Source organism: Panthera onca, chromosome E3, assembly GCF_046562875.1.
Source record: "Panthera onca isolate mPanOnc1 chromosome E3, mPanOnc1 haplotype 2, whole genome shotgun sequence".
Lineage (NCBI taxonomy): Eukaryota > Metazoa > Chordata > Mammalia > Carnivora > Felidae > Panthera > Panthera onca.
In genome coordinates, this window is record NC_138354.1 from 6790258 (window position 1) to 6802570 (window position 12313).

Here is a 12313-nt window from a genome sequence, read left to right on the forward strand (position 1 = left end):
CCTTGCAGCCTGTCTAGGTGTTCAGCTGAGATATCACTGTAAGCATCCCTAATGCGAGTATACAGAGCTATGGAACCCTACCCAGCAGCATCCAAGGCCAAGAGTGGGATGGCTTTGAGGACAATCAAGTCTGTCCCCAGAGCTAGATTCAACCCACAATGTGGGGATGATGGTTGAGGAAGTGGGGGTACAGCAGAAGAGTTTAGAAATTGGGATGCATGAAGGTTAAGGATTTGAGGAACAGAGGGTGCATGGGAGCTCTGAGAGGGCATCCCTTTGGCACAGGCTATCAGCACAGGCCACAGATTCTTTTTTCACATGGACTTCTCTGGAAGGTCTTCAGACAAAGCTAATTTGCATCTGTTTATGTGGTTCTGTCTTTAGGGGAGAGGTTATGCCCCTCACCATGTTTGGGCAGTTTGAGCAAAGCCCAAGAAGGAACTTGCGAATTACTTATGGAGAAATGAGAGGACTTCCTGGCCATGGTGACCCAAGACAATTAAGTCTATGTTTCTCTAGCCTTCTATATGTGGAGCCTGTCTCTAATTCATCCCCTTCCCAGCACAAAGGCCCTAAGAGGGGTCTTTGCTGTCACAGCCCACAGGATAAAGCCTTTATACTGAACAGTTTTCTTGTGGCTCCCTTCATGTCCTTGTTTCTCAGGCAGTAAATGAAGGGGTTCAGCATGGGTGTGACCACCATATATATCACTGAAGCCAGTGAATCCTTGCCAGTTGAATGGGATGATGAGGGACTCAAGTAGACCCCCGTGATAGTCCCATAGAAGAGGGTGACTACAGCGAGATGAGAACCACAGGTAGAAAAGGCCTTTTGTTTGCCCTGGGTAGATGGGACCTTAAGCACAGCAGACACAATGTGGGTGTAGGACACAAGAATGGCGAGGAAAGGAATTAGGACAATCAAACCCCCCACCAGCAGAATCATGAGCTGGTTGAGCTGTGTATTGGAACAGGATAGCTGGAGCAGGGGAATGAGGTCACAAAAGAAGTAAGGGATGACGTTGCTGGCACAGAACTCCAGCCGAGCCATGAGGACAGTATGTAGCAGGGAGTGGAGGTTGGCGATGAGCCAGGAGCTCCCCAGCATCAGGGCACAGATTTGCAGACTCATCATGGTGGAATAGTGAAGGGGGTGGCAGATGGCCACATAACGGTCATAAGCCATTGCCATCAGGAGAAAGTTGTCCATGTTGGCAAGCAAAATGCAGAAGTAGATCTGGGTTAGGCAGCCACAATAAGAAATGGACTGAGTCTGCATCTGGATGTTCACAAGCATCTTAGGGACTGTGGAGGAGATGAAGCAGAAATCCACAAGGGACAGGTTGCTGAGGAAGAAGTACATGGGTGTGTGGAGGTGGGAGTCTGAACCAATGGCCAGGATGATGAGCAAGTTCCCTGCTGCCCCGACCAGGTACATGACAAGGAAGAGCCCAAAGATCAGATCTTGCCTTTCGGGCTGGGTGGAGAGCCCTAGGAGGATGAACTCAGAGGCACTTGTGTAGTTTTCTTCCTCCATGGTTGCCTGGTCCTGCTGGGAGATCAGATCAGGCACAGGCTATATGGAGCAGGGGGTGGCACCCGTGCCTCCCTTTTTTCCTCATACAACTCCTCAGCTCACATCTGGCCAACTCACATCTCTGTTCATTTGGTACAAACTCCAAAGAAAGCTCTCCACCTACCATAGGAAAAGCTTCAACCAGGCAGTCTTATCGTCCCAACAGATCCCAAAGTCAGGGTTTTAATTATTCACTAGCAAAATGCTGCTGATCTGGAACGGTGCAAAGCCCCATCTGCCATCCCTCAAAAGAGAATCCTTGTGACATATGGCCAGGTACTCAGTGGTGCCCCCCAAATTTCTGTCATACTCATTTTTTGATCTGAGCAACTAATGTTACCTCACTATTAAATAAAGAACCATAGGGGTTCTTTGGGTTCTTTGGGTGGCTCGGTCGGTTAAGCATCTGACTTCAGCTCAGGTCATGATCATGTAGCTCGTGGGTTCGAGCCACACGTCGGGCTCTGTGCCAACAGCTCAGATCCTGGGGCCTGTTTCAGATTTTCTGTCTCCCTCTCTCTATGCCCCTCCCCTACTCCTGCTCTGTCTCTCAAAAATAAACATTTATTATTTTTTTAAATTTAATTTAATTTTTTTAGTGTTTATTTCTGAGACAGAGACAGAGCATGAACGGGGGAGGAAGAGAGAGAGAGGGAGACACAGAATCTGAAGCAGGCTCCCGGCTCTGAGCTGTCAGCACAGAGCCTGACACGGGGCTCGAACTCCCAGACTGTGAGATTGTGACCTGAGCCGAAGTCGATCACTCAACTGACTGAGCCACCCAGGTGCCCCTCAAAAATAAACATTTAAAAATTTAAAAAAAAACTATAAAAACACAGTTTCTTCTTATTCCCAATAAGGTTGCCACCTGAAGGCCCTTCCTCTACAGAATTCTGGAACCACAATGGCGCATATATAGAACCAGAGGGTATTATTTGTACATACCTTCCTTCCCCTCAAATACTTTGTCTCCCTTTGTTCCTCCAGTCAAATATAGCCTGGGGCTTAGGGTGCCCTGGCTGATTTGTCACCGGCTCTGGGTCACCTTGGTCCTGGTGATGATGTGGATGGAGTACATCAGGACAAACCTGGACTAAAGAGCCTGCTGACTGGGACAGCTCAGCCCCTTTTGTCTGGGCTTATCCAGGAAGGGACTTGCTCTGGTGAGTGAGAGTTGCCCCTGCGGATAACAAAGAGAAACTTCTACAAGTGTGACATTGCCCAAAGGAATAAAGTTGACGGAAAGGAAACAGAAGGACCCCACTAAACAGTGTGAGCTCAGTTGAAGTTTCATTAGATATAATATTAATTATTTCCCACTGCTTCACAAGACATAGTTGGGATTTGCGGTCCTATGAGAACGTAAATCACAAAAAGGGAGAGAGGATACTTGAGTCGGTGTCTTGACTGGGGATGGGGGAAGAGCTGATGAGGGAAATCAGTCTGGAAAAGCTTGGGGGTAGTGTTGTGGTCCACTGGGGGAACTGGGTAGGGAGTGACAGGGGGAAGCTGTCTTGGGAGGTTGCCTTCATCCATGCCTCCACTTTGCTGAGGCAGAGCCTGCTAGGAGCAAAGGAACTTACCAGTGCAGCTGAGGAGGGTAAAGGAGGGATGGAGATTTTGGTCTGCTGCAGATCTCAGTTGAGTTCTTGGCCTGTGTTGAGAGAGCTGTTCCTTAGTGTGGAAGCTAAATGTCCTCCTTCAATTTCACTGCTTTGATTTTCTCCAAAAGACCAAAAAAGCACTACCAGGTGAACTTAGACTTGGGGCATTTGGGTCAGGGCCTCCTGGAATGGCCAGCACTAGGGCAGAAGAAGAGATATGTTGAGCAGCTTGGTGGGGCAGGGGCATGGTGGGGAGAATCATCTGTACTGGGTGTACTGGGAGAAATCTCCTCTGAGACTGGGACCATCAGTGTGTGTAGTGGCAAAAGCTCTATCCCTTCCTTGTCTAATACTCCTTTCAAACCAAAGTGGCACCATCCTATTTTCCTTCCAAGCCTCCACTTCCCCAGAGATGTGGGAGAAAAAAAAATTCTTGTTACAACTTCCCACTTGTTAGGAAGGTACTCTTCCCAAGTGCTCCTATTTGAAGAAAACTGAAGTTAAGAGAGTCTAACTTAAAATGAAAAGGGTTTTTCTCCTAGCTTCTGAATCATTCCTGTCAGCATGCAGACATCACCCAGTTTTAAAAATCCACTCTTGACCCACATTCCCTCCATCCTTGGGGCTATCAGGTTACCTTTCTACTCCCCCTTTCCACAAAAGTCCTCAAACTGTGGCCAGGATACATTCCCCATTCCCTTCTTCCCATTCACTCATGAAGCCCCCTTCTCAGGCTTCCCCACAATCCACAAAACATCCTTGGTCAAGGCCACCATTGCCACATCTAAGGTTGGTTCTCAGGCTCCATCTTACTAAACGAAAAAGCCATAGTTGGCATGGTTGGTCACTCCCACCGTCTGGAAATATGCTCTCCACTGGGTTTCAAAGCACAGTTTTGTTGTGGCACCTCTCCTGCCTCACTGGTTTCTTACTTACTGTCCTTCTCATCCTTCTGACCTGCACCAATTGGGATGTGCCATTGACTCTCAAGCCCCATCTCTTCTCTGTACACTCATGCCTGAAGTGGTCTCAGTAGTCCCAAAGCTTCAAATGCCATCCAAATTTCTATTTCCAGTTTGGGATTTTCCCCCTTGAACTTCAAACCTAGGTATGTCTAACTGCCTACTCCTCATGTCCATTTAGGTGTCCAATAGGCATCTCAGATTGTCCAGAACCGTGCCGCTGATCTTCCCTTCTTCCAGCCCACTGCCACCTCGTTCATCCTCATCTTACTATTTTAATTGCTCAAGCCAAAACCTCAGCACCACCTCTCACTCCTCTTTTGTTTTACTCTCCTTATCCAGTGTGTTGGCAAATTCTGTCATCTCTAACTTTGAAATATATCCAGAATGGTACTTTTTCTCTCTGTTCCCTGCTACTTTCCTAGCCCAAACAATCATTATTTCCATCCAGATTATTAAAATAGTTTCTTAGCTGGGTTCTGTTTCTATCCTTACCCTACCCTCGACATTGTTTCTACAAGGCCACCAGAGGGAAAATTAATAAATATGAGTCAGATTGTTATTTCTCTGTTCAAAATCCTCCAATGGCTCCCCATCTCACTTGGGACAAAACCCACAGTCGTTGCCAAATCCTCAGGGCTATGCATGACCCAGACCTTTGCCCTTCCCCTGATCTCACCTCCTTCTGTTGCCCCCTCACTTTCCATAGGCTGGCCACCAGGGCCTTCTCACCCAACCTGAACATGTCAAACATGTCCCTACCTCAGGGCCCTTGTACTTGTTATACAACTGCCTGGAATTCTCTTCCCTCAGTCCTTTACTTCATTCCAATTTCTGCTCATATGTGATCTCTGCTCAGGGTTCCCGCAACCACCTATCTAAAATAGTGCCCCTTTCTGTCTTCCCCCTTGTTTTGCTTTGTTTTTATTCTCAGCATCATTTATTGTGTGTCTGTCTATCTATCTATATCAATCTATCTATCTATCATCCATCTATCATTCTGTTTCTCTAGTATATAAGCCAATGAGGGCAGGAACTTTATTTTTATGTATTATTGTATCCCCAGTTTCTAGAACCATGCCTGGACTAAAGGAGACACTCAGTTGTTTTTATGCAGTTGTTGAATGAAGGGATAACTGTTCTTAATGTTCCCCTTTGTGACCATATGTCCTTGAGATTGGGTGAGACCTTAAATATAGTCCTCATTCACCTGATATCAACCTCCTGTCTCTCAGACGTCACTCATATTAACTTATCACCTGTATTGTTTCCTTAATACTGTTATTTAACTCACTAATTTTGTTAAGTGGAATTCATTTATTAAAAATGAAAATTTGCACTCCATGATACAGAAGAAAACAATATCACTTGCTGAATTTTAGCTAGATGCTATTACCTGTAGAGAGTTCTGAGTCTTAAACCTACCTTTTCTTGGTTAAAAAAGGAGAATGTAAAGTCCTAGGGAGGAGTTAAAGAAATGGCACTTGAGTATTTCTCAGAGAGGTAGTCTGAAGGGTTGAGGGAGAACTCAAAAAGGAATCAATTTCTCACCATGTGATTTGATACTATTTGTCTCCATCTTTGTAAGCCACTGAATGCCAAACCCTCAGACCCCTGTAGATACAGGCTCCACACTGCAGGACACACTGCCCTGCATACCTAGACTCATACATCTATTCACTTAGGTCACTCATCCATACATACCTAGACTCATACATCTATTCACTGAGGTCTGGTCCTTGGGCAGCCAGCACACAGAATGGCCTGAATCTCTCTCTGGTGACCACAGCAGCTCTGGGGTTTGTGTTGGCTTCAATACCAGACCTGTTTTGTGAGAGCCCAAGGGGTGGAGAAAGTGCTTGTCTTTGACTTTGGAGTCCTCATGTTTAATTTTATCCAGTGATTGAACCATAGTGAACTTTGCTTAAATAATTTAGAAGGGGAAACAAGTTAAAATACAGATAATAAAACTAAAAACAAATGATGCAGAAAAAGAATTTAAGCAGAAGTCTTTTAATTGATTCTTTGAAAAAGAATTGATAAAAAAAAGAATTGATAATGTCAATTTTGACAAACAAATGAGAATGAAAATTAGAATGAAGCCATGTTAATTGCTAGTGCAAAAGATTTACATTTAGGTGCTCCTGGGTGACTCAGTTGATTATGCCCCACATTGGGCTCCATGCTGATAGCATGGAGCCTGCTTGGGATTCTCTCTCTCACTTTCTCTCTACCTCTCCCCCGCTTGTACCCTTTCCCTGTCAAAAAAATAAGTAAATATACATTAAAAAAAAAAAGAAAAAAAAAGGTTCATATTTAAGTGGACTATTATTTTCAATTAGAGGCTAACATATCTTATCAAATAAAGTAGATGGCTACCTACATATATACAGTAGCCCCAAAGATGCAAAAAGAATTAGCATGCATATAACAAGAACAGAGAAAGGAATACAAAGTTATTAAATAGTTTCTAGGAGCTTCTGACTCCGATGAAGAAAATGTGCTTTCTTTTTCTTTTTTTTTTATTTTTGAGAGAGAGAGAGAGAATGGGGGAAAGGGGAAGAGGGAGGGAGGGAAGGGGAGGAGAGAGAGAGAGAGAGAGAGAGAGAATATCTTAAGCAGGCTCCATGCTCAGTGCAGTGCCTGACATGGTGGCTCTTATCCCTTGACTGTGAGATCATGCCTGAGCTGAAACCAAGAATCAGATGCTTAGCCAGTTGAGCCACTCAGGCACCCTGACAAATGGTGTATTTAAAAACAAGAGCTGGGTCTCCTGGGTGGCTCAGTTGCTTAAGCGTCTGACTTCAGCTCAGGTCATGATCTCACAGTTCATGAGTTCAAGCCCCGCATCGGGCTCTGTGTTGACAGCTCAGAGCCTGGAACCTGCTTCAGATTCTGTGTCTCCCTCTCTCTGCCTCTTCTCCACTCACACTCTGTCTGTCTGTCTGTCTGTCTGTCTCTAAAGTAAATAAACATTAAAATAGAATAAAAATGAGTCAACATTATGTTCATTGAAGACTTACACTTTTCCTTCAAAAGAACAAAATGTGGATGTTCTCTGTTTTCATTCCTTATTTAATATTTAGCTGAAAATGCTGGCAATGGCTATCAGAAAAGAAAAAAAAACACATACCTTTTTTTCCCAAAATATCTAATAGCTAAGCTATTAAAAGAAATGAAGTCAGTGATGAAAATAAAGTTAGCTGAACAAAGTTGCAGAGTATAATGTCACACAAAAATTGGTAAATTGCTTACTGACATAGCAACAATAAATAAACACCAAAAAAAAAGATGAAAAGGTGATTTCATTCCCACCAATGATGAATTTGAATATTTGGATTTTAATCAATTTGGGAAATGAAATATTTGTTCAAAGAAAATTATAATGGATAAAGTAAAGGAACATATAGAAGGAAATTTAAGAAGACACAAAGAAATGGAAAAATATTCCATGCTCATGGATTGGAAGAATAAATATTGTTAAAATGTCAGTACTGTGCAAAGCAATCTACACATTCAGTGCAATCCCAATCAAAATTATACTGGCATTCTTCTCGAAGCTAGAACAAGCAATCCTAAAATTTGTATGGAACCACAAAAGACCCCAAATAGCCAAAGTAATATTGAAAAAGAAAACCAAAGCAGGAGGCATCACAGTCCCAGACTTTATCCTCTACTGCAAACCTGTAATCATCAAGACGGTATGGTATTGGTACAAAAACAGACACATAGATCAATGGCATAGAATACAGAAGACAGAATTGGACCCATAAATGTATGGCCAACTAATCTTTGACAAAGCAGGAAAGAGTATCCAATGGAAAAAAGACAGTCTCTTTAACAGACGGTGCTGGGAGAACTGGACAGCAACACGCAGAAGAATGAAACTAGGCCACTTTCTTACACCATACACAAAAATAAACTCAAGATGGATGAAAGACCTAAATGTGAGACAGGAAACCATCAAAACCCTAGAGGAGAAAAAAGGAAACAACCTCTCTGACCTCAGCTGCAGCAATTTCTTGCTTGACACATCTCCAAAGGCAAGGGAATTAAAAGCAAAAATGAACTATTGGGACCACATCAAGATAAAAAGCTTCTGCACCGCAAAGGAAACAATCAACAAAACTAAAAGGCAACTGACTGAATGGGAGAAGATATTTGCAAATGACATATCCAGGGTTAGTATCCAAAATCTATAAAGAACTTACCAAACTCAACACCTGAAAAAAAAAAACAAAAAACAGTGAAGAAGTGGGCAGAAGACATGAATAGACACTTTTCCAGAGAAGACATCCAGATGGCCAACAGGCACATGAAAAGATGCTCAATGTCATCAACATCAGGGAAATACAAATCAAAACCACACTGAGATACTATCTCACACCGTCAGAGTGGCTAAAATTAACAACTAAGGAAACAACAGATGCTGGCACAGATGTGGAGAAACGAGAACCCTCTTGCACTGTTGGCGGAAATACAAACTGGTGCAGCTGCTCTGGAAAACAGTATGGAGGTTCCCCCAAAATTTTAAAATAGAACTACCCTATGACCTAGCAATAACACTACTAGGAATTTATCCAAAAGAGACAGGAGTGTTGATTCATAGGGGCACATATACCCCAATGTTTATAGCAGAGCTTTCAACAATAGCCAAATTATGGAAAGAGCGTAAATGTCCAACTGATGAATGGATAAGGAAGATGTGGTTTATATATACAATGGAGTACTACTTGGCAATGAGAAAAAATGAAATCACACCATTTGCAGCAATGTGGATGGAACTGGAGAGTATTAAGCTAAGTGAAATAAGTCAGTCAGAGAAAGACAGATATCATTTGTTTTCACTCATATGTGGAACTTGAGAAACTTAACAGAAGACCATGGGGGAAGGGAAAGGGAAAAGATAGTTACAGAGAGGGAGAGAGGCAAACCATAGGAGACTATTAAATAGAGAACAAACTGAGGGTTGATGGGGCAAGTTGGGGAGAGGGGAAATTCGGTGATGAGCATTGAGGAGGGCACTTGTTGGGATGAGCACTGGGTGTTGTATGTAAGCGATGAATCACGGGAATCTACCCCCAAAACCAAGAGCACACTGTACACACTGTATGTTAGCCAATTTGACAATAAATTATGTTAAAAAAATAAAAATAAATAATTTTTTTGAGCCACTCTAAAAAAAAGAGAAACATACGAAATAGAAATCTATTCTAATTGAAAGGTTTTAATTAACTCAGTTGATCATGCTTCTAAGTAAGTATATAGATATGTTATTAATAATAAATAAATATATACTCTATAGCAGGCACTGTACCAAGTGATTAAACATTAGTTTTTAATTTTTAACCCAAAGTCTATAGCTTTGCAACTGTGATGTCAATGCAAGAAAATATCAGACAGGTATTAAAAGTGAAAAAAATGTGTCAATTGCTGGATATTTGTTTTTGACATAGACTTTAAAAGCAGAACATAAGATAGCATGTACATACATACAACATTTATGTACATCTGCCAACAAAAATAAGATATTAATTTGGAGGGTGATGGGAATAGTTTGAGGCTTAATTTCTGTTAGTTTTTTCCCTGCTAAATTGCTTACATTAAAGATGATGTGAGAATTAGGCCATTGTAGGCAGTCACTTGCTCTGCTTCTGAGATTGTCTTGGTGCCAGCAAACATTTTCAGATGTCTCTGCCAAGGATAAGCATTAGAAGGGGTTGGATAGTTGGGAACGAGAGTGGGGTTGAGATAGGTTGTCCAGGAATCTAATTCTATTTGATTTTAGGAAGTCTGTACTCTACTTTGTTGTCTGTAAAGTTATGGGCTTGGATCCTTGCGTGGTTTCCAAGGTTCCTACAGGTCTCTGATTCTACTTGTCTTTGAGAAGTGGAGGAGTAGTAGTCTTTAGGCTTACATATTTTGGGGCATTGAGAGAGGAGTGTCTTCTCCCATTGTCACTGACCTGTTCAGTTGGTCTGATTTCTGCTAAGCCCACCCAAGGATGCCACCTCCTCCTGAGTTACTTCTCACTAAAGAGGGACAGATGGCCCACAGCAGCCTAGAGCTGGAGACCCAAGCCTGGGCCCCATTAGAAGTAAGATGAGGAACAAGCGTGTGGGTGGAAAGTGAGTTGAGCAAGGAGGCTGAGAGCAGGGCTTATTCCCTGATTCTTGGGCCAAGGAGAGATGTATGGGGCTCATACCTGGATTATTTGCAGGGCTGCTCTTGGCCTCTTTGGGAGCAATACTCAGTGGGCATTGTTAAAAAACAAATGTTCAATAATTACCTTGGGTTTGGCTGGGCCCAGTTCTCCTGGACTCCAGACACAGCATCTCCTTAGGGTTTTTATACTGGAAAATTATTACTTCCAGTGGTTTAATTTGTTACTTTTGTCTACAGGAAAAGTCTTAACATTTTTCTTACTTTTTATCATGAGTCCAGGGAATTTTTCTTGTTTATTCAATAAGATCAGAACTTAATGTTCATGTTGATAGTCACTTAAAAAAATTATGATGAAATGCACATAACATCAAATTTACCATCTTAACCATTTTTTAAAAAGACTATTTTTATTCTGTGTCTCCCTCTCTGCCCCACCCCTGCTCATGCTCTGTCCTTCTCTTTCTCTCAAAAATAAATAAACATTAAAATACTTTGTTTTTTAAAAATAATCTATACACCCAAACTGGGGCTCAAACTTACAACCCTGAGATCAAGGGTCGCATCCTTTATGGGCACCTGGGTGGTTCAGTTGGTTGAGCATCTGACTCTGGATTTTGGCTGAGGTCATGATCCCAGGGTTATAAGATCAAGCCTCATACCAGGCTCTGTGCTGAGTGTGGAGATTCTCTGCTTGGGATTCTCTTTGGCCCTCTCCCTCTGCCCCTCCCCCACTCACATGTGTGTGTGCGCTTTCTCTCTTTCTCTCTCTCAAAAGAAAAAAAGTATCACATACTCTACTGGCTGAGCCAGCTGGGTGCCCCCATCTTAACCATTTTTTTCATGTGCATTTCAGTAGTGTTAAGTACATTCATATTGTGTGTAACTAATCTCCAGAATTCTTTTCATCTTCTCAAGCTGAAACCCTGTACCCATTAAATAATTCCCCATTCTTCCCTTTCTCAGCCCCCTGGCAACCACCACAGTACTTTCTGTCTCTGTGAATTTGCCTACTCTAGGTACCTCATATAAGTAGAATCATATAGAATTGATCCTTTTGTGACTGGCTTATTTTACTTAGTATAATCTCCTTAAGGTCCATCAATGTTGCAGCATGTATCAGGATTTTCTTCCTTTTTAAGGTGGAATAATGTTCCATTGTATACATATAGCCCATTGTCTTTCTTTATCTGTTGATGGACACTTGGTTTGCTTCTGTGTTTTGGCGATTGTGAACAGTACTGCCATGAACATGGGTGTACAAATATCTCCTTGAGATACTGCTTTCAGTTCTTTTGGGTATATACCCAGAAATAGAATTTCTGGATCATGCAGTAGTTTGATTCTTAATTTTTTGAGGAATCTCCATACTGTTTTTCCATAGCAGATGCACCATTTTACATTCCCAACAGTGTACAAAGTTTCCGTTTTCTTCATATTCTCATCAACACTTATTTTCTGTCCCACCCCCACTTATTAAAGTTTATTAGGAACAAATAAATGAATCTGCAGAGGAAACATCAGTAAACATAAAATACGTGTGCAACATTGAGGGAATCACAGATAACAGTGTTAGCAAGTATATGTGAGTATGGGGGGGTGCTGTAACTTGGATACTTTTACACATGAACTTATGGTCAAGAGACTAAAACTTGTCAGAGGGAACTCAGGCATCAGCACAAGTTTAAATGGCATGAATTTAGTGGTGGTAGGTCTAAGGAGAGATGTGATACCATATTCCTGAGATTTCTCCCTAATTATGATTTTTGGTTTTTGTTTGTTTCTTCCCTCTGTGCATGAATAATTTTATTTTTAATTTCTATCCCAGAGGTGTAGAACATGAATGTATAAACACCTCCTCAGGGAAGATAGTTTATTCTAAGGTAGAATTGCTTCTGTCTCCTAAGGACCTTTCCTTATTTATTTTTTAATTTTTTAGGGAAATTGCATATTTTTTATTAACAGTCAGATACACATGATTGTTTATACGTTTATTCCTTTATTTTTTTT

At 41.9% G+C, this 12313-nt stretch overlaps 2 protein-coding genes across 2 annotated transcripts in view; both read right to left on the reverse strand.

Moving 5' to 3' along the window:
- Nucleotides 1–12313, reverse strand: part of TRIM4 (tripartite motif containing 4) — a 423353-nt gene that overhangs the window by 118315 nt on the left and 292725 nt on the right. The gene's annotated exons all lie outside the window — the stretch shown is intronic.
- On the reverse strand, nt 482–1643 carry LOC132689569 (putative olfactory receptor 1F12P). Its single transcript, XM_060649463.2, has one exon. The coding sequence runs from the start codon at nt 1534–1536 to the stop codon at nt 592–594; it is 945 nt and encodes a 314-aa protein (XP_060505446.1). The 5' UTR covers nt 1537–1643; the 3' UTR covers nt 482–591.

Bases quoted from the DNA above. Each gene is read 5' to 3' on its own strand.
- LOC132689569 (XM_060649463.2), bottom strand. From the start codon at position 1,536: ATGGAGGAAGAAAACTACACAAGTGCCTCTGAGTTCATCCTCCTAGGG.